The following is a 22374-nucleotide window of genomic DNA, read 5'->3' as shown; positions in this document are numbered from 1 at the left end:
ACTAGTACCCTGGTGATTGCCTGTCTGCCCATTCTGATTACTAAGGCTGCAAAGAGAGATGTGATCTCCCAAATAAACTTTAGGGTTGGTAACAATAGCAGTATATATGGATATAGCAGGAAAAAAATTTCATTTACTTAAATTCTCCTCAAATATATATAGGGTTTTCTGAATTACAGTTTTTGGCAGTGAGTAAAGGTCACAATGAAGAACGATAAGCCCCAACTTTCTGTGGCAGCTTTTATTTTTTCCTAAAAAGACAGTCCATTTTTCTACAGACATTCATTTAGATGAAATACATGTCAGTTTCTTTTAAAGTGTGGAACTCATACAATTCCCGTAACTACAGATTAGAATTACAATGAACAGAACACATCAACTTAAACACTCAAGGTCATTTCAAATCCTGAAGAATCCAGGTCTTTGTGACGGAGGAAGAATTTTGCTGGTAAATAGCTGAACTAAAATTCAGGCAAATATAAAATATGCTCGAAGCCTTCATCTTCTGATTCTTAATTCTTTAACATAGTTAAGATTCTTATTCAAATCTAATTACATCATAACAACACCTGAGAGTGTTTTGTAAAAGTCTTATTTAAAAACTAGATAGACTTCATTTGCTAATTTTCTACTCTTTCTATATTTTTCTTTGTTTCATCTGTCTTCTTTTCTCTCCACAAGTTCCCAAGAACAATTCCTAAAAAAAGTATTAGCCCCACTGTTCGGTTGGAGGTAAATTTATCCCAACAATCCTCAGGTCTGTGGATGTCTAGAGTGTAAATCTGTGAGAGAAGAACACAATGCTGCATTAGTGCTAGTATGGACTTTTTGGCATCATAAACAAATGACTAGAGAAAATATCAGCACTTTTGTTATAGAATTTTAAGCACTGGGAAACCCTTCAAGTACCCCAAATGGTTTCCCAGTGTAGACAAATCTACCATATCTCTCACTAGGCATTGTCTAACATGTGCCCTAAAGACTTCCCCATGACTGATGCATGAATGAATGCTTTGAGAGGCAACCCACGCCATTTTCAGTTCTATTTAGAAAGCTACTTCCTCCACTAACTGGTCTAAAATCCGCTTCCTATCGCTCCTATCTTCCATTGCTAGCTTTATTCTTTGGAGCAGTGTTTCTCAACAGGAGATCAAGTCACATTTGGACAGGACAACTCGACTGTGTAGGGCTGTCTGGTGTGCTGGAAGATAATGTACCTGGTTCCCACCCACTAAATGCCTGTTGTGAGCCCTCCTCACTTTATTTATGGTAATAAAAAATACTCTCATACAGGTGTAAATTTCCCTCCCATCCCCACACAGAGAAGGGAATCCTAGCAACCTAGATTTGCAGCTGGTGACCTAGGATAAACATACTCCTACTTCTCCATGGTAGTCCTGCAACTTTATCAGCAAAGTCTCATGTCCCTATCTTACTCTTCCCCAGCAATCATCAGCAAATTGCTTCACCACCAGCAACCTGCATTTTCCCAACTCTTCTTACTGTGGCCTACAGACTTAACATCATGATTTCTTCCTTTTCAAATACTGGAAGGCTATGCCCATCCTAAAATATTGTGTCAACGACTGGAAAGAGGACCACAAATGCAATTGAAAATATAAAGTGTGTTCCAAATAGTTGTAATATTTGTCATACTTTCACCTTTCTCCACTAATAGCCAGGAGCTTATTAAATATTGATAAATCTCCATTATTCTGACCAGACACTCAATGGATGGTGATAACCCTATGGGGATGAGTTATGACCAAAAGAGAATGCAGGGAAATTCTGAGGAGGAAAATAATTTATATCTGAGAATCCCTAATGCATCTTTCAGCTTTCCTAATGAGAAAAATAATGAAGATGACACAGCATAGGGTTTACTTTTTAGACATCGGACTTGAGTTTCCTTTACACCATGTTATACAAGTCTTGCTTACACTGATGCTTATCAGTTACTTACTTACAATAATCCGTATAAAATAGATCATCTAAATACAGGCTAACTTCTCTTCAAAGAAAATGGGAACGCTGATGCAAAAATATATCCATTTATAACCAATCTATTAATTAAAATTAGATTTAGTTAATTCATTTTATACACATCAATAATGGAGATTCACAGTATCAGCTTGTAAAAGGTTGGGGTGCTGGGTGCATACTCTGAAATGACAGCTTCCTACACTCTATGCTCTGATATGTTATAACAATTTCATGACTTATCTGGCCTTGGTTTCTATGCCAGTGGGATCAAAACCTATGAATATTAGTTTGCTTTGCATCTCCGGAAGCCCACATTTTGAAATAAAGTTGTGATCAGCTGCTTTCAGAGTAATTCACTTTAACCTGCACCTTCAGACATAGCTAAAATTTTTCTAGACATAAATCAGAAATAATTCCAAAAAAGTCAGAGGGGAAAAAACCTATAATTAGTTTTAAATTATTTCTCTAAAATGATATAGCTAGCTCTTTTATGTGATAAATTGTGGGAGGGGAGAGGGTGATTCAAGGCAGTTCAAGAAAGTGTTTGTTTTAAGAAGTGCTTTGCTTATAAATACAGACGTCGTTTCATTTAAAGAATATTTATAATTTATTGGCATACCAAAGAAAAGTGAGGGGAAAAAATAAGATGGTCAAACCTGGTGAGTCAGATGAGCTCCGACAGCAGCCAGAGCAACGTAGTAGGGCATGGTCTGACCAGCGGTCACTCCCACCAGGCTCAGCGCCCCCAGCATTGCTGCACTGAAGCCACTAAGCCACTGCTTGGCGTTCTCACGAAACCTCAAGGCTGTGGACTTAAGACCAATCAGGGCATCGTCTCTTGTGTCCTAACATCAGAAAGTAATAAGAAATTGTTATTTACTGACATACCACAAAATTCACCATTTTGAAGTGCACAATTCCATGGTTTTAGTATGTTCACAGGTTGTACAACCATCACCACTATCTGATTCCAGAGGACACTATCTGTTAAAGAACATTTCTGTGTAAACATAAAGATACATCATGAACTGTGAAAGATGACAGTAACTCAGAAACGTGGGTTGATCAGTAAGGAATGTGCAGGCCAAATCAAAGTCAAATGTTACTGCTCTTCCAGCTCCATTTCTACGTGTCATTGTACTTATAATCCTATGATGACTTCTAACTATATGTTCTGTACAGTACTACATTAAAAGTAAAACTCAGTTTAAATTCTCTACGTAGCTCCTCTTTATTGCAGAGTTCTCAAATCTCAATAATTTCCTGTGCATTTTAGTTTTACTGTTGTTTAAAATCACAGATGTAGAAAAAGGTTCACTTATCACCCAATCACATCTATTCACACTTCACTTCAAACTCAATTTATGCCTTGCTCACATCACATCCTTTCTATTAAGCAGACCTAGGTTTTGATATACAGTCACATCTAGCTGACTGGTTTCCTCTAACAACTTTATATGCAAGCATTTCCATAGGCTGTTGTAATTATGGTCATGTGATATCAGAGGCTGCATGATGAACTCTGCACCCACCTGCAGGTAGATAAGCTACCTTTTGGAGTCTCAAAATGCAAAAATGTGGGTATGTTTCCCTTTCATACTGCAATCACCTTGAAGGTGCATGCTGTGACTTTAATTATGTGGACTACAAAAACGTCAGTAAGTATATGGTGTGTTACGGAAGAAGTTAATCTAACTGGAGTACAGTTATCCCTAGATGCAAAATCTATAGGCATTTCTTCCAAACTGTTCAGGAATCAGGCTGATTAAAAATCTGGCAACTTTTTTGTGATAATACATATGTGGTGGGGGGAAGGAGTTAGTGAGAAAAAGCAGGATGAAATCCAGATTAAAATATTAGAAAAAATTTCATTAAGTCATGACATATTCTTTAAGTAAATGATTGAGAATACAGTCATATTTCAGAAAAATACTGAGAAAAAATGTTTTATAGTTCATAAACATAAAAGGAAAATTAAGAACATAAACCAAAAAATGTTAAAAAGATTTATTTAACTTATAAAAGGCAATATCAAAAACTATAAAAATGTTTGTATCTTTAAGTAAAACCACTCCTAAAAATTTACCCGAAAAGCTCAGTCATAAAGTCATTACTAATTAGAATAATACCATTTATTATAGGAACTCAGAAACAACTTGAATGGCCAAAATAGACCAGCTGTTAAAAAATGATGGTGTATTAAATCAATAGGCTATTATGTAGTCTTAAAGTAATAATGACAAAAAATAGGTGGGAATCTGGGAAAACATTTATTACCTATGCTGGGTAAAAAAGCTGCCTACTATTGTACAGTGATTAGAGGCATCAGCAGAAGGGCAGGCGAGGGCCGTGGCTGACAGCACAGACCCTGGAGGCTGTCTGGGTCTGAGTCGCAGGCCTGCTGTCTACTAACTGTGTGACTCGGACCAATTACTTCCACATGCGTGCTTCCTCATCTGTATACATGAGGACAGCAAAAGTACCTTCCTCTCAGGCTTTGTGAGGGTTACATTAGTGTTTGCAAGGTATTGAAAATGGTGCCTGTCATATTGTAAATACTACTTAAATTAGTATAAATATAATAAAATAAATGAGTTGATCTTGGTAAAATACGCACGTGAAATGGAAATATGTTGTTTACACCATAGAAGTATGAATGATTTTTTTTAGGGGAAAAAGAAAACACTTTCCCTTTAGTTTGGTTCTTAAAGTTTTTTAAAAAAACAACTAAACCAGCCCTGGCTGGTGTAGCTCAGTGGATTGAGCGTGGGCTGTGAACCAAAGCATCGCAGGTTCGATTCCCAGCCAGGGCACATGCCAGGGTTGCAGGCCACGGCCCCCAGCAACTGCAAATTGATGTTTCTCTCTCTCTTTCTTCCTCCCTTCCCTCTCTAAAAATAAATAAATAAATAAAATCTTAAAAAACCCCCCAACTAAACCAAAATTAAGAAAAGAAAAAGACATTTCTTTACCTGATAGGCATAGATAGTATCATATATTAGAGTCCACATAATTCCAGAAAAATAGAGAGGCAGGCAAACTGATGGGTCACAGGAGCCCTTGACAGCAGACCACCCAAGCAATGCTCCCCAATTAAAAGTGAACCCTATAGGCAGTGAAACAGAAAGAGAGTAAAAGTTAAATATATTTCAGAGTTCCACAGGGATGGAGAGGGACACCAGCATGTGTTAAATGCTTCTGTGTATTAGGCTCTATGTATGCTGTTTTCTAATATGTTTCCTCCTTAAACCCTCAGCTCTCTGTGATAGTTATTAGGTACATTTTATAAAAAACAGGTTCAGAGAAGTTAATTAACAATTAAAATAACATTGCTAAGAGAAAAAATAACACCCTCCCGATAAATAGGTTTCATGAGAACATTTATTCTACCTGGCAAGGTGCCTGGCACAGTCAATAAATGGTAGATGTTGGGGTCTGAACTTAGACCTGAGTCAAAACCCTGTGATCTGCATAGAATTCCATTGTGTAAATGTGCCACTGTTTTTTGATCCACTCATTTACTGATGGGCACTTAGGCTATTTCCAGCACTTGGCTATTGTAAATTGTGCTACTATGAATATTAGGGTGCACAGGTTCTTCTGAATTGGTGTTTCAGGGTTCTTAGTGTATAATCCCAACAGTGGAATTGCTGGACCAAAAGGCAGTTCCATTTTTAGTTTTTGGGAAAATTCCATATTGTTTTCCACAGTGGCTGCACCAGTCTGCACTCCCACCAACAGTGCACTACGGTTCCCTTTTCTCCACAATGGAATACTATGCAGCAGAAAGAAAGGAGCAGCTCCTACCTTTTGTGACAACACGGATGGAACTAGAGAGCATTACGCTAACTGAAATAAGCCAGATGGTGAAAGACAAATACCAAATGACCTCACCTATAAGTGGAACCTAATCAACAAAACAAATGAGCAAAACAGAACCAGAGACATGGAAATAAAGAACAAACTGACAGTGACCAGAGGAGAGGGGTGAGGGGATAACAGGGGAAAGAAGGGAAAAGGGCTAGTCAAGGACCATACATAGAGGACTCATGGGCATGGACTGTGGGATTTGGTGGGAGGTGGGGGGAGGAAGGGGTAGGCATTAGCATGGGGAAAAAGGCGGGATGACTGTAACTGAACAACAATAAATAAAAAGAAATACTAAATTGTTTTACACACCCCCCAAAAATCCTGTGATCTTTTCATTATCAGTCTACTTCCTCTGTAAGCTATAGAAACAAGAGTATTGATGAGAATCATTATTTATTTCACAAGCCCACTCTCTCTGAGGACTGTAAACAAACACCTACTTGCTGACCATTCCTAAATCTCTATGTGCAAGTCTGATCACTTCTCTAAACGTCAGGCTAGATACTGAACTATCTGTTAGATGTCTCTACTTGCAAGTCAACTCTGATACTTCACTCAATGGGTCCCAAGCGTCTTTTCTCAGAAACCCTCTTTCTCCTATGTGGCCTATTTCCACTCAGAATCTCTCCTCAACTGACAGAGGGCTTCTCCTTTGTGGTCCCACAGCACTCGTGCCACTGCACTGTACTGCAATGGTCTGTTTAGCACTGTCTCCTTCAAGAGGTGAATGTGGTTTTTTAATTTTAGAGAGGGGAAGGATGAAAGAAAAACATTGACTTCCATATGCACCCCAACTGGGGACCTAATCTGCAACCCAGGCTTGTGCCCTGACTAGGAATCCAACCAGTGACCTTTCGATTTGTGGGATGACGCCTAACCAACTGAGCCACACTGGCCGGGGCATCATGGTAAATATTTTTCAGTCACCTTTTATTTTCCTAGTACCTGGTGTGATTCCTGGCACAAAGAACAAGTCAGGGGTTCAATATATATTTAAGTATACCAGCTGTCTTAACATTATCTTAGGGACAGGAGATGCTTATTCTCCTTATACCAAAAGATTCCCAGGTCAGTTAAAAATATAATGGCTTTTTTTTTTTTAAATAAAAAGAAACACAACATTGAGAGGATCTTAGAAAAAGATTAGTATTCCACCACAACTTTCCAGTCAGGCTCTCATCAATTTCTTGGAGTACCTGTAGGTTCTTCTTTTATTTACTAAAAAAAAAAAAAAAAACCCAAAACAAAAAACACAAAGAACTTAATAAAAGACTAGTAAATATTTTATCTTACTCTTTCTACTAAATAAACATTTATTGGATTTCTGCGATGTACCCAATGTTATGTTAGATGCTGAGCTATCCATCTGTAAAGAATGCTTTGTCTTTTAGGCATTTACAATTTATTTCTAGGGAGGCAGAGGAGGCTCTCAATCTCCGGGCCTTCTTGTTGTATTAATGCAGTTGAAATGAGGTCACCAGAGCACTGTGGGAGCCCAGAGTGGTGTAACTTTTTCCTGGGATGTCTAAGGAAGGCTGCACAGAAAGGGAGCTCAGAAGAGCTATCACATATACTTTATTTCAACCCTTGTTCTTCTGCTCACAGTGCTTTTTATTCTAAAGTCTTCAGGGCATCTAGATCAACCACCTAAACAGAGAGGTAGGGTCAAGACAGCTCATCTTTTTCTTCATAACATACCCAGATTTTTTTTGTGTATTGTTTTAAAATAAAATTTATTATTTATGCTATTACAGTTGTCCCAATTTTTCCCCTTTGCCCCCCCTCCACCCACTCTACCCCTTCCCTCCAGCATTCCACCCCCTAGTTCATGTCCATGGGTTGTGTATATAAGTTCTTTGGCTTCTTCAATTTCCCATACTATTTGTAACATCCGTCTATTTTGTACCCATCAATTATGCTTCCCATGTCAAGTCACTTCACCCACTTCCCGTATGTGACAGGTGCCCTTTCAGCTCTCGCCCTGGTGGTGAATCCCAGAGTGGGTGGGGTTGCCTGTGTTCTAAGTCTGTGCAGACCCTTTAAACAGTCTCCTGAAAATCAGGCAGTTTCTTCCATCACCCCAACCCCCACTGGGTTTTACAGCCAGAAGTTATGGGGATTTATCTTCCTGGTGCTGGAATCCTGGGCTGGGGCTAGGATTGCTTGCTCTGAAGGTGTCACCCCTGATTTTTATCCACCATATGTTCCACCACCACTGCCTCTCTGTGCCACACAGCATCTCCACCCCTCCTACCCATCTGAATGAACGTGGCTTCTTGAAATCATTGGTTGTCGGACTTCTATACAGCTCAATTTTCTGATGATTCTGGGTGTTACTTGTTTTGAGGTCTAGTTGTAATTCTTCCTGTGGTTGTGCAAGGAGGCGAAGTGTGTCTACCTATGCCTCCATCTAGACAGAAATCCCTATACCCATATTTTTAAAAGACCATTGAGAATAATAATGATGATAATCTTAATAAATATGCAAGATTTTTTACCCAATAGAGATGGCTAACTGTCCTCCTTTAATACATAAAAATCTATTCTTGTTTTGGAAAATTTCATGACTATACTGACATTTTTTATCTCTGCCCCATTATATATGCATGTATAATATTATATCTAAAAGTACAGTTTGAAGGGCAAGGGAGAGTAATGGGGGAAAATGAGGACAACTGTAACTGAACAATAAAAAAATTAAAAAACCATAAAATTTAAATAAAATAAAATAAAAGTATAGTTTGAATATATAAAAGGAAACAGTTGTAGTCAGTTCAAGCTCACCCAAGGCTAATTGAGGCCAGTACGTAATTCTTTTCATTAGTGGATAGGTGATGACAAGAAGTAGGGATGCTGCGCCAAGAGCTATACTGAAATCAAGAAAAACCATTAAAAATATTAACATCACCATGCCTTACAAATCACTAAATAAAACAAAAGTAACACTAATTGTGAAAATAATTTATCTTAACAACTATATTTTTTGTTATGTAAAATTCTCTTCCTGGACTTTGACTAGGACAAAGGATGATTAAAAACTATTTTAAGTGTTGTAAAATAACCAAACACAGTAACAACAGCTAACACATGTAATGCTTTTATGTACTAGGCACTGCTCTAACCACTTTACAAATGTTGCTTAAGAGGCAGGTAGTTTTATTCTACTTGTTTTTTTGCAGATGAGGACACTAAAGCTTGACGAAGTTAAGTAATATGCCAATTGTCATACATCTGGTCAATAGTAGGGCCAGGATTCAAACTTAAGGCAGGCTGGCTCCAGAGTCCAACTAATTACCCACCATATGCAACTGCCTCTCTAAATTTTGTATTCAAATGTTAAGACAGCTAGAAACTGAAACATCTTAACAGAGGCTTAGAGTCAAGATATTCAACCCTATTTGTACAATGGATGTTAATTCTCTAGAAGAGGATAAGGTCACAGAGTCCCTATGAAAGGAGAGTAACATAAGATGTTCCTAGGTACCTCAAAGCTCTCCTAACACCACTCCCTAGGAATAACCTTCTGAAGTGTTGTCATGTGACTGATGCTGGCAGGGCAAGGTACACAATTAAGTCTAGTCCTTATAAAGTAATGTTCATTTGCTGACCTCCGCCTCCTTTTTTGTCTTATTGAAGCACTTTCCAAACAACCTTCTGATGCACAGAATTTTGTCTGTTTAAGAGATATAGAAATGAGTCATTCCACTTTTTTTGTCTGTCATGCATTAAAAACATAACTCTGGGAAAGACCAGTTCTTCTTTTTGCATAGTGAGTATAATCACTTCTGTTCTTACCTACTCCAGAGATACTATCAGCATAAATAAAATTATACAGGGGTGGGTAAAAACAGGTTTACAGTTGTGAGTACATAAAACACAAGGGTTTATTCTTGTATTATTATTTATTAATTATTGTACTATTTCCCATGTGAACTATAAACCTACTTTTGCTCACTCCTGTATAAATGAGTATATCCACACACATCCATGTACCCAAAACAACCTATAAAGTGCCAGTGTCTCTTAGAAACATGTAGTGCAAGGTGCTTCAGAATAAATTAAATGATGATCTCAATTCCTTTGGCTAAAAACATACTTGATTTTACAATGTGTGGTGATTTATTTATACTTGCTAACTTACAGACCCTCAATGGGTAGCCAATAAATAACTTTATGATAAAGCTATTTTTATTTTATTTTATTCCTATTTCTTCCATTTCAAAGGATAGATTTTATACATGATTATGAAAAACACATTTACTATACCTGTAGTAATTCAGACACAGAAGAATACTCAGTGCCAGGGTCAGCTGTACTCCGAGAAAAACGATGGACTGGAAAACTGAAATGTCTCCAGCAGCTATTGGGCGACTTGCTGTTCTTGTAACCTCAATACATAAAAACAGATACCTCAGCTTCATGTAATAGCTCAATAATTTATTTAAACATTTCATTCAGAGACTGGTGTGTGGTAAGCACCAAGGCAGAAATATGAATAAAAGGTGAAATCAACACAGGAGGTACTGCCAAGAATCAAAACTTGATATTTAAAGTAGCTTTGGAAAGAACTAAAATTTCCCAGCATTCATTCCCTTACCTCCCACCCCCAAACAAAACAAAGCTACTTCCTTATTCAGCAACTTAGCTATCTAGCTTAATAAGTGTCTGTTCAATTTCCATAGAGAAAAGAGGGACAGCAACCGTGAGAACTGTCAGGAAAGAAAAATTGCAGTGCATGTCAAATAAGGCTAATATTGTGTGATTGTTTTGAGTATGGGAAACACTACAATCAGAAATCAGATGTGAAGAAAGAAGACAGATATCTGGGTTGGAAAATTAGAGGGCTTTTGCCAGCTTATTTAGGAATGCGTCTAGTCTTATATTAGCTGCACCCAAATATAAAGGGCAAACCCACTGTGAGGCTACAAACAGAAAGAGCAATTATGTGAACAAATAATATATATTAATTTATTCTTTTCCTTCCAAGAGATCATTAAATGTGATTATTATAAATTGAACCACAGGAAAAAAATAACCAAAGTTTTCAACATTGCTAAAAAACAAAACAAAGCAAACAAGCAAACAAAACAACTCAGGATCTGAGATTGGCACTTAAATCCCATTCCATCACTTATTGACTGTATGAATTTTGGCAAATTACTTAATCTCTCTTGGGCTTAGGTTACATACCTGTTAAAGGAAAAACAGAGAGAGGGAAAAGAGAAAGTGGTAATAATTGCACCTATTTCACAGAGTAAACACAGTGTTTGAAGCACATAGTATTCAATAAATGTTAACTGTGTCACTAAATGTTAATATAACATATTTTTGTATGATTTATATCAAGAGTCAGCAAACTATAGCCTGTGGGCCAAATCCAGCCCAGTGCCTGCTTTTATACAGCCTGTGACTGAGGCAGGTTTTTACTTTTTTTGATGGCTGAAAATAAGTTTTAAAAAGGAGTAATGTATTGTAACACATGAAAATAATATGAAACTCAAATTTCAGCACCCACAAATAGTTTTACTGAAACAGAAGCACACCCATTTGTTTACATATTGTGTGAGGTTGCTTTCATGCTCCAATAGAGTACTTGCAACAAAGACAGTAGGGCCCACAAAGCCTAAAATAATTACTATCTTATTCTTTACAGAAAAGACTTGTGGACCCAAGTCTTAGCATGTTTTACTCTTCAATAAGAACATTATTCTGTCAAACTGTAATGACTCATCTTGGTTAGAGTGCTGGAACTGGATCTTCCAGACTTGCTTTGGTCTCTAGTTTCTGTTGGAAATAATATTTATGTTCTTATATTTGTTTCAGGATATTATTATTCTTTCAGCTAGTATCTGACTGTTGACAGACAATACACTATTCTAAGAGCATCACATATGCATCACATCACTGAACCCTTATAACCACCCTGTCTATAGCCACTCACAAGGTCTTGGCATTTTGAAGTTTTAAGAAACTAAAGCAGAGGCTCAGGAACTTTCCAAAGTCACAAGGAGTACAACATCATCAGTCCAGTCCCACTGACCACACTAACCACGACGTTGTACTGGCTGTTCAGTACAGTTATAATTATCTACCTAAATTTGAAAGCTGAAAATAAGCACTCAATCAAAAGACTAAAAATTATGTAACATAATGATCAAAACATATTCTATGTAGTCTTTATGAAACTAGAATGCTCACAGCTCATAAAACCGAATCAATACCTGTGCATTGATATTATTTCAATGTTTATCTGCCTAATGTTTATCACAAGGCTAGTAGATTACCTACATCAGCAAAACACACTTAACCTAGATACCCTAATAGCAATTCACTTAAAATCCTGACCCATGAACATATCCTAATGACATATAGCCTTTAAGAAACTGTGAGGTAAGCAATACAATGTGGCTAAGCTTTTTAACTAGTCCTTTAAAAGAGATGCATATAACATTTTAAAATTCAGGTTAGTAAAACCGCCTCAATAGCTATAGAACACTCATTTAAGCACTTTGTTGTATGTCAATACAGAATCTGGATTCTTCTAATCAGAGGAAAATGGCATGCAGGAGATAAAGGATATTTAATCAGTTCCCTTAAATCTAGAGAGGAAAAAATATCACTTGGGGGAACTGATGGAAAAAGTTGGTTTGAATATATAATGTTTTTAATCAAACTTTTTCTTTTATGGTAACTGTAGATTCACATGCAGTTTTTTTTTAATTCTGTGTATTTTAAAAACTACAGAGATCCCATGTACCCTTTATAATCTCCCCCAAGGGTTACAGCTTATAAAACTTTACGGTCCAACATCACAACCAGGATTTGGTTATTAGGTGCTCTAATCACCTTCAAGAATTATTTTGAAGTGATATGTGCCAGACTCCTCATTCATGTGGTTATGCAGAACGAAAAACTGACTAGGATGTGTGAAGCTCCAAATCAATGCATCTCCTGGCAAGGGTCAAGGCATCCAAACTGGATCTGCAGGGAATATAGTGGCTTTGCTATGCAGTTTCTGCTACCATCCTACCCTCTAGCCATACACAAACCTCATGATTGCTTTATAATGTACTTTATCTCATAGCTATGCCTCTGCATTTGCTGTTTCCTCTGCTTAGCAACCTCACCCTCCAGCCGCCCCCTCCCCTTTTGTTGGGCCACTTTATTCTGACACAGTTTAAAGATCACTCCCTGAAAGCTCTCTCTGACCCCTTTCCCTTATGCTGAGGTAGGGGGTTTCCAGTAAGTTCCCATGTGGACACCATTCTCATGACAGTGCTGCTGTATTACAACTACGAGATGGTAAGGTCATCAATGTTATCTTTCAACCATGCAATCCTAGAACCTGTCACTGCATCTTACACAGCAAATATTCATTAACTGTTTTATGAATTAAAAAATATATTAACGTGATACTGTTCTATACACTGACAATCATTCTAGGTGTGCCTTGCTTAAGGAAATTCAGATTTAAATGAAAGGCAAACTAAAGGTGACTATTTGTATAAATGATTATTTACTTTAATTCTCCATGGGCTTCTTTTAAACTGAAAGTTTACTTGATCATTTACTCAAGCATTTAATGATCTTGTGCTTGTTATAGCATGGCTGCTAGAGTAAAAGGCAAACAGGATGGACTTTTCCCTTAAGAAAATAATGATCTGTTGAAAAACAAAGAAACACTTATACACATACGATAGAGTATGCATAGAAAATAATCCTGATGAATATAACGTATCAAACCTTAACTGAAGTTTTCTCTGGGGCTTTGGGGAAGAAGATAAGGAGGACTCACATTTCCTATCCTTTCTATTTCTGTACTGTATGAATTTTTCAGAATAAACGTGTTATTTTTCTAAGGAGAAAAAAGAATAAAATTATGTTTTTAAAAGAAATAATTGTAACGAATACTATTAGGGTAGCCTCTGTTCATTTATACTAAGATTTGATTTACCTATGAATAGTTACAGCTCCAATATACATTGCAAAGGAAGGGATGTCAGGTCTTTTATTTTTAATTACTTTATTTTATTTTTTTAAATCCTCACCTGAGGTTTTTTTTCATTGCTTTCTAGAGGGAAAGGGAAAGAGAGAGAGAGAGAAACATCAATCAGCCCCCTTCTCATACATGCCCCAACTGGGGATCATACCCGCAATCTAGGTATGTGCCCTGACCAGGAATCAAGCCTGCTACTTTTTGGTGTAAAGCATGACTCTCCAACCAACTGAGCTATACCAGGCAGGGTAGATGATGGTTCTTTTAGACACTCAAAGGTTTGGATGGATTTTTCACTTCACTCCTAACATTCTTACCCTGGCTTTCTAAATCCTAATTCATTTCATAAAACTAAAGCACACACCCTGCCCCCATGGCTGCTCCAGTGCCAAGAAAAGAAGTGCATTGCACTTTGCAACACCAGCTGTTATTGATTCAGCTGTTATTGGCCTTCTTATGCTGGGTTTCAACGAGGACACTAAATGAGCCTGCTGCCTGATGAAGCATTCAAAAATGAAGCCATCGTGTTGCTCTACATAATTTAGATGAACCTCTCTGCTCCTTTCGATGATGAAGCTACCTTTTTATCGTAGTCCCGGTCCCACATGTCATTAATAGTACAGCCTGCTCCACGCATCAGAATAGCGCCAGCGCCAAAGAGGGATAACATGTACCAATCTGGAAAACAACCTGGTTCAGATGCCAAACCAATGCTCCAGGTACAAGGCAAATAGAGCAGCCAGGTTCCTAAGCAAAAATAAAAAGACAAAAAAGGTTACAAATTCAAGTTGGTTAACTGTTTTCATTTGTTTAAACACCACATTCCAAAGAAGTAAAAAAACCCACAAAGTCAAAAACACATGACAAAATGGGGAAAATAAATTTGTAATTCATATCACAAAGGACTATTTTCCCTGATATATAGGGTTCCTAGAAACTGAAGAATCAATAAATTGTCCAACTGAAAAATGGACAGAACACATTAATAGAGGTTCACAGAAAGAAATACAAATGGCTCTTATACATATGAAAAGATAACCAACTTTGAGAAATACACATTAAAATTACACTGAGGTAACATTCTTCACCTATCAGATTGGCAAAACTCAAAGTCTGACACACCCTGGAGAATCAGATATTTTCATGTATTCCTGATGAGGTTTCAAAACACTGCAACCCTTATGGACTGTCCAAACCTGAAAATTTTGTGTGTATACATGCACATACAGATAAAACAAATACACACATTTAAATGTTAGCATGTTGACAGACCATGTCAGGAAGGATATATTAGAAACTTCTCTGAGGAGGGCAACTGGTTTCCTCAGAGACTGAGTTTTCAATCTACTCTTATACCCTCTGAATTTTGTATCACATGCATGTATTACCTGTTCAAAATTTCTTTACTGCTTTTGATATATTTATAATAAAATGGTCTTGTGGTAGAGAGATTATTAACTAGTTTTTTAAAAAAATATTTTGCAACTACATGCACAAATAGGCTTAGTTCTTGGTCTTTTGTCCAAAACTAGATGAAATTAAACTAAAACCAAACAGAGCAGTCCCCTCTTATCTGTGGGTGATATGTTCCAAAATCCCCAGTGGATGCTTGAAACTATGGATAGTACCAAACACTGTAGATGCTATTTTTTCCTATACATAGGTAGCTATGATAAAGCTTTATTTATAAATTAGGCACAGTAACAGATGAACAATTAATAAAATAGGACAATTAAACAACATAATGTAATAAAAGCTATGTGAGTGTGGTCATTTGTTCCAGTGGATTGTAGAGGCCCAGTGCTTTCTGGCACCACACGCTGCTGTCAGCCAGGATGTGTTTTCTGTTCATGTCTTCCACTCACAAATTCAATGCCTTTTTCATCTCAACTAAGCATTTATCATACACCGTGACTGTAACTTTTGCAGTATGAGGTCCATAACTTGCAGTTTGAGGTGCAACAAACTAACACAAATTTCTTTTTCCTTTATAATTTCACTGATAGAAAATTCATTCTTACTGTAAATCTTAACAACCTTAGCATACCATTTCTTTTCTTTCTTTATTGAGAACTTTCATCTTTTCACTTTAAGGAAGCACTTTACGGCTTCTCTTTGGCATATTAGAATTGTCAGCATCACTTACTCTTGGCTTTGGGGCCATTACTAAGTAAAGAAAAGTTACTTGAACACAAGCACTGCAAAGCAGCAACAGCTACTAAGTAACAGGCAGGTAGTGTATACAGTGTGGACAAACCGGACAAAGGGATGACTCACATGCAGGGCAGACAGAGTGGGAGATGATGCAAGACTGTATCATGCTATTCAAAATGGTATGGAATTTAGAACTTATGAACTGTTTACTGAATTATTTCTGGAATTTTCTACTTAATATTTTTGGACCATAGTTGATGTGGTTAACTGAAATGGCAGAAAGTGAAACTGCATAAAGGGGTACTACTGTAAATTGTGTGAATAAGAAATTTCACACATGAACTTTAATAGATACCTTACTTTCAAAAAAAGTCTTTTAACAAATGTTTGGATATGGTGCCCATTAGAAAAATTCTGAGTTTTCCTTCCCTATTTAGCAATATCAGAGAAAAAAGATATGTGGTTACGGAAAGATCAGCTCCTATATGAAAACAGTCGAATGGCAAAGTCTTTCTAAGCTTCTTAAATTTTATTCATTTGCAAATATTTATGAAGCACACATTTTGTGCCAGGGCTGTGCTAGGAACAGGGAATACAATGGTGACTAAGAGTTGGTTTCTGCCTTTACATAGCTTACACATCAAAAGGAAGAAACACAGCTAACCAAACAGTAATAAAATAGAGCAATTCAGCAACACTGCAAGCACAGGGTCCTACAAAGGCATAAAACAGAGCTACCTAAGTTCACTGGTGAGACAATAAGGAGAATTCAGGATGGCTCTTTCAAAAGGAGCTTAAACTCACACAGCAGAAAAGGCAAGGAGGAGCTAGAAGTGAGAAATGGCCAGCCCAGACCTGAATAATGGTAGTTAATGTGGGGGGAGGAATGAAATTTCCTTCTAGGTTCTTTTGACTAGTCTAATAATTAAATCAACATGTGGAAGATTAACAAGAGAAAATAACCAAATTTAATTACATACAAATAGACAAGAAGTCTGAGACCCACTGTCCCGCCAGACCACTGGGAGAAGGTAAGGCCAGGGAACAGGTCGGACACTCACAAGAGGCAACCACTCGTTTCTCTCTCACATCAATATTTCTCTCCCTCTCCTTCCTTTCCCCTCTCTCTAAAATCAACAAGCATGTTCTCGGGTGAGAATTGAATAGATAAATAAATAAATAAATAAATAAATAAATAAGAGCCCTAAAAAGCCAGGGGGGTGGTGGTGGTGGTACAATTCACAGATTGATAAAAAGAGTAGATATCCAGTAGTTAGATGCTTGCCCTGTCCTCTAAATAAGTTTTGTTAATAATTCCTGTTATGGACAAGGCCCCCAATTTAAAATTTAAGGGACAGGTAAAAGTTTCTCTTGAACCTACAAGGTCTCAATTACCTTCAGCTCGAAATAATTTCCATGCCACAGAGGCACATCTTGGAGCAACTCATTCTGATCCCCTCCACTAACATGTACTGAATGTTCGTGAAATGCCAGGCAGTGTTTTAAATGCTTTACATGTATAAATTCATTTAATCTTCAAAAACAGTCACAAAATAGGCACCATTATTATTCCTATTTTACACATGAGGCAACAGATACACAGAGGTTAAAACAATGGGTTTAACTATTTCCTTATAACTCAGAGGGACAGAGGAGCAGCTAGCTGATCCTGCCCAGATAGAAAAGAAAAACAAGCACTTCACAGGCATTATTTTCCTGGTGCAATTAGAATAGAAAGTTCCACTTACAAAATAATTCTAGAGAAAGATGTGTAACCTCCTGTAACATTTTGTGTTAAGAACAAAATTTTCTTGGCCATAGTCTGTACTACAGGCGACATATTCCCTTACTAACAGGAATCTGTAGGTTACCGCTACAGATGAGGAGCTTTCCAATAAGAAAGAACAAGTCAGACCCCCTGCTTGACGCCTGCTACTCGTAAGTGAAATGACACCGACACTAAAGTATATTAAACTTTAAGGCTCGTTCTTCATCATCTATAAATGAGGGGGAAAAAATCTACCTTTCAGAGTTATTACAAGAAGACAACACTGATGATGAAAACACAGACAATAATAAAAAATACATAGTGCTTACTATGTGCCAGGTGCTATCAAATAACACTTTTGATTCTCACAACAAATCAATAAAATAGGTACTATTTTCATTACAATCAGATACATTTTAGGGAAAAAAATGTTTACTGTAGAAAAAAACTCTCTCTGGGAGGTTAAATAAAAAGAGCAAGTTTTGGCAGGTGGTGGGCAACAAAAGAGCCTATGTAAATGGAGTCTAAGTCATTCACTAATTACACCGTACCTTTAAGACAACATAAACACCCATAAATGCAGTAAAAAGGTTATACCACCAATTTAGTGAAAGAGTGCCACCTGCTGAAACTTTCTCAAATAATATAGTTACAATCTTTTCTGAAAAATAAAACTTTGGTTTATGAAGATTAGTATTAACTTCAACAAAGTAAAACAATGAACATAAAATCACCCCACAAAAAAATTTCAATAAAGAAATAGCAAACCTGAATTCTACTAGTGTCAACTTGCTGTTCCTGGCATACATAGTGGCTCAAAAAGTGTTTGCTGAATGAACTGAAACACACAGAACTACTAAGTTATCTTAAAAATCCTGTAATCATTACCGTATTTAGAACCAAAGCACACAGGTTGTTCTTTTCAAAAATATTAGGTTGGCCAAAAAGTTCATTTAGTTTTTTCCATACAATGGCTCTGGTAGTGCTTAGTTGTCTTTAACTTCACTGGAGACAATTTTGTTAGACTGCATTATGACAGCTGTCTATCAGCATGCCTTTTAAAAAAAATCAGAATTGGTGAATTTTTGTGTAGCCATTTTAATACTGAAGATGGAAGAAAATATGCAACATTTTTGGCATACTACCCTTTATTATTTCAAGAAAGGTAAAAACGCAACTGAAACACAAAAGAAAGAAAGAAAGAGAAAAAGATCTGTGCAGTGTATGGAGAAGGTGCTGTGATTGATTGAATGTGTCAAAAGTGCTTTGCGAGGTTTGTTAGGTGCTACTGACATTTTGGCCAAATAATTCTTTGCTGTGGGGCTGTCTTATGCACTGGAAGATGTTTAGCAGCTCCCCTAGCCTCTACCCACGAGAAGCCAACAGTGGCAGATAGCCAACATACTCAACATATCCAAATCAATCAAGGTACTGGTGAAAATGAAAAATGTGTCTTTTATTTTATGGAAAAAACTAAATAAACTTTTTGGCCAACCAATATATAATAACTATTACCCAGTCTCCTTCAATTCCCACTTCTCAAGTAATAATGACTAACATTCTTGAGCACTTAGGTCAGGCACTGTTCTAAATACTTGACATATATATGAGTTCTCATGACAATCTTATAAAGTCAGTATTAGTATCTTCATTTTATAGAGAGGTAAAGTAACTTAATTGAGGTCTCTCAAATGGGCAGAGTGAAGATTCAAACCCAAGAGGTCTGGCTCCAGAGCATTATGCAAAACCACTTTGTAGCCTCTTAGTATATGGTAGGGTGGTCTAGTCACTAAAGTAGAAACAAGAGGTTTACCAAAATGGGAATAATAGTACCTGTTGATCTCCCGTGGATGCCTGTAAACTTACACTGAAGCTCTGTGACACATGCCAAAAGAACAGAATTATGGTTAGGCTTTACATTAGAAATGGGCTTGGAAATTTATGCCTTGTATCTGGCCCCCAAATGCAAGGGGCCATGATGGGCAGAGCCATGTCTTATCATTTATTTTGCTTTTATACTTTAATTGATGATTGCCATAAACTCTTAGTGCTCTGATCCCAAATAGGTAGTGCATAAACCTAGGATACCAAAAACGAGGCCTAATTTGAGGTTTTGGCTCAGCAAAGGTGGAGAGAATGTATCTATACATCTGAATGTACATCCATGCACTACAATGGGAATGCCAACATCTACCTGGAGGTAAGCCTCTACCACTCCCTCCCACTTTGTCCATCCAGCTTCTAACCAGCCTGTACTCCCACTGTCAGGATGGGCGGGGTAGGACAATTGGGAACCTAGTTACAATTAGCATTTTGGATTACAAATAATGTGGCGACTGAACTCTGACCTGGAAGAGGTGGTGACATCAGACCAGGAGCCACCAACAATATGTAGCTTCTTTGCTCACCAAGAACCAATCCTTGGCTCCTGCGCAAAGTCAAGCCATATAAAACTCCCACCCCTTCCCTTCTCCCGAGTGGTCTTTTCTTAGCCCTTTCTCCGGGAGGAGAAAACATCGACCAGGAGGACAAACTTCCAAAATAAAACTTATCTGCCTGTTTCCATGGCTAACTGGCTGTTTATTTCCTGCGGGAGGTGTCTAAGAAAACCTTACACCCACTATTTTCTACTCACAGGTGGGGTTCTAGATCAGCTTATATTCTTAATGTTCCAACAACACTCTACCATCCCATCTTTGCCAAAAAACATTTCCCCCACCAATCAAGAGCTCTGCCCTCCTCTACAAACTCTACCTGTCCTTAGAGTTACACTTTCTTCTTTTTCCCAGCAATGAAAATCTCCAGTAATTACTGTCTTTCCTGCTGTACTTACTACCTGTATCACTTATATCAGCTTTTTCAACTACACTGGGAATTCCTTGAGAGCAGGGAGTCTCTGTAGCTCTTTCTATCTTTGAAGCTGGGTGATGCTGTAGTTGTTTATTAATTCATTCAATGCTACTGTCAGACTCTGTTCTAGGCATTAGATTTTTTTAAAAAAATCCCATTTATGTGGAGCTTATACTATATTGGAGAGGTCAATCACCCAATAAATGCGTAACGTTCGTTAATGGAGAGTGCTACAAAAACAACAAAACAACCGGAGATGAAGGGACAGAGTGAGATGGTGGGTGGTATTTTAAACAGGAAGGTCAGGGAAATCCTCAGGAGGCGATTATGAGCTGATAGGCAGTCCATAAGTGCTCTACTTGCTGCATTCACATGAATTAAATCTTTGTGAAACGGGCAGTGTAGGGCAAAGAGCTGGAACTCAGCATCAACTGTTCTGGTTCTGCCGAAGAGCCTTAGTTTGTTCAGTGTTTTTACTGTCTATTTGCACTGGGAGCTTTACAGGATTACGGGAACGATCAAGCATAATTAAAGTTAGGAAGTGCTACAATACTGCACGCCTCTGCAAATCCAGGGACACGACGAGCAAGGGATTTCTGCTCGATTCACTACTTAAACAAGGATTATAGAACGAGCGAACCTTTTTGCCTGGCTCAGAAGCTTAGGATTCAGAGGAGCGTGAAGGCAGGTCACTTCACAGTGCGCCAGGCTTGGGTGTCCCGAGGGCATCCGGCGCTAGGTGGCCGAGACCCAGCTTTAGTGCTCCATTTCCGTGACACCAGCAGCCCCTGGCCCACCCGTGCCCGTCCGCACTCACCAATGGGCTTGTCCAGCCTCATGAGACGCAGGTAAGGCTGCAGAGGGCGGGGCGCCAACTCTACTACCGCGGCCGCCGACAGGCTGAACTGACGTCCGCGTGGGCCCCGCCCCCCGGAGGGCTGCTGGTCTCCAGGGCCAGGCGCGCCAGCGGAGCGCGCCAGGGCCAAAGCGCCGCCCCGCGAACCCCACAGCCATGCCTGTGTCCTGGCTCGCAGGCACCGTGCGAAGCCCGCGCCCCCCGCGCCCAGCATGGTGTCGGGAAGCTTGGTTACGCACCAGCCTAACGTCGTTTCCGGGCGTCGGGTCGCGGGTGGGCATGCGCAGTGACACGGTGAGATGCCCGTTCGCGCCTATTCGCTACGGTGCGGTCGGGGCAGTGGTGTGGCTCTACTCTTTTAAGTAACCTGAAAGAGAGGTGGTTGTCACTTTACCCGGGAATGCGGTCGCCTTGCACTTAGCGTAAAAGAATTCCTGTTATCAGCTTTTGCAGTTTTAGCAGGAAAAAGACACGCAAAAATCTATTGAATCCCAAATGTTGATTTGCAAGCAGTTGGTTCCATTTTTAAAGCGAAAAGGGTCACCAAGAGGCCAAATCCAAGTCTAAGTTAAATCTGTACTCAGAGTTAAAGAATAGTCATTACACAAGCGAATACCTTATTTTAACAGTATAATTCAAAGGAGCTGGTATAATTGAGAGCCGTGGAATGTTTGGGAAGCTAAGAGCCTGCAGCCAGAACAGCCGATTGGCTCTAAATTTCTTGGGTAGCCATGTGTGCCAGGCACTGTTTCAGATGCTTTACACGTGTTAGCCCATTTAACCACTGACTAAGTGACCATCGGCAAGTCACTCATCTGGATTTTAGTATTTTAGGGAATTAGATTAGTCTTTAAGTGTCTTTCCTTAAACCCCCAACCTGGCATGCAGCGATATTTT

General features: G+C 38.4%; 1 protein-coding gene across 2 annotated transcripts; it reads right to left on the bottom strand.

The window, feature by feature from the left end:
* Window positions 1-226: 226 nt before the first annotated feature.
* On the bottom strand, window positions 227-21721 carry COQ2 (coenzyme Q2, polyprenyltransferase). 2 transcript variants are annotated; one of them, XM_028508045.2, is made up of 7 exons: window positions 21439-21719; window positions 14430-14596; window positions 10120-10241; window positions 8638-8723; window positions 4956-5089; window positions 2640-2828; window positions 227-782 (listed from the first exon to the last, which is right to left on the bottom strand). In XM_028508045.2, the coding sequence occupies exons 1-7, from the start codon at window positions 21689-21691 to the stop codon at window positions 621-623; spliced, it is 1113 nt and encodes a 370-aa protein (XP_028363846.1). In that variant the 5' UTR covers window positions 21692-21719; the 3' UTR covers window positions 227-620. The 2 variants fall into 2 exon arrangements, with proteins under 2 accessions (XP_028363846.1, XP_035883067.1); XM_036027174.1 differs by lacking the exon at window positions 2640-2828 and adding an exon at window positions 2872-2983 and having other exon boundaries at window positions 667-782; window positions 21439-21721.
* Window positions 21722-22374: the final 653 nt, after the last annotated feature.

Source organism: Phyllostomus discolor, chromosome 1, assembly GCF_004126475.2.
Source record: "Phyllostomus discolor isolate MPI-MPIP mPhyDis1 chromosome 1, mPhyDis1.pri.v3, whole genome shotgun sequence".
In the NCBI taxonomy this organism is placed as follows: Eukaryota; Metazoa; Chordata; class Mammalia; order Chiroptera; family Phyllostomidae; genus Phyllostomus; species Phyllostomus discolor.
Note: the sequence above shows the minus strand (reverse complement) of the source record. Positions and strands in the feature narration are given on the sequence as shown.

What these genes read in the sequence shown, in the direction of transcription:
- COQ2 (XM_028508045.2), bottom strand. Translation starts at nt 21,691, where the DNA reads ATGCTGGGCGCGGGGGGCGCGGGCTTCGCACGGTGCCTGCGAGCCAGG. An exon ending in GAGGCTGGACAAGCCCATTG is followed by an intron (nt 14,597 to 21,438) that starts GTGAGTGCGGAC and finishes ATTTTTGCTTAG; the next exon opens with GAACCTGGCTGCTCTATTTG. An exon ending in ATACTATCTATGCCTATCAG is followed by an intron (nt 2,829 to 4,955) that starts GTAAAGAAATGT and finishes TTCTGATGTTAG; the next exon opens with GACACAAGAGACGATGCCCT.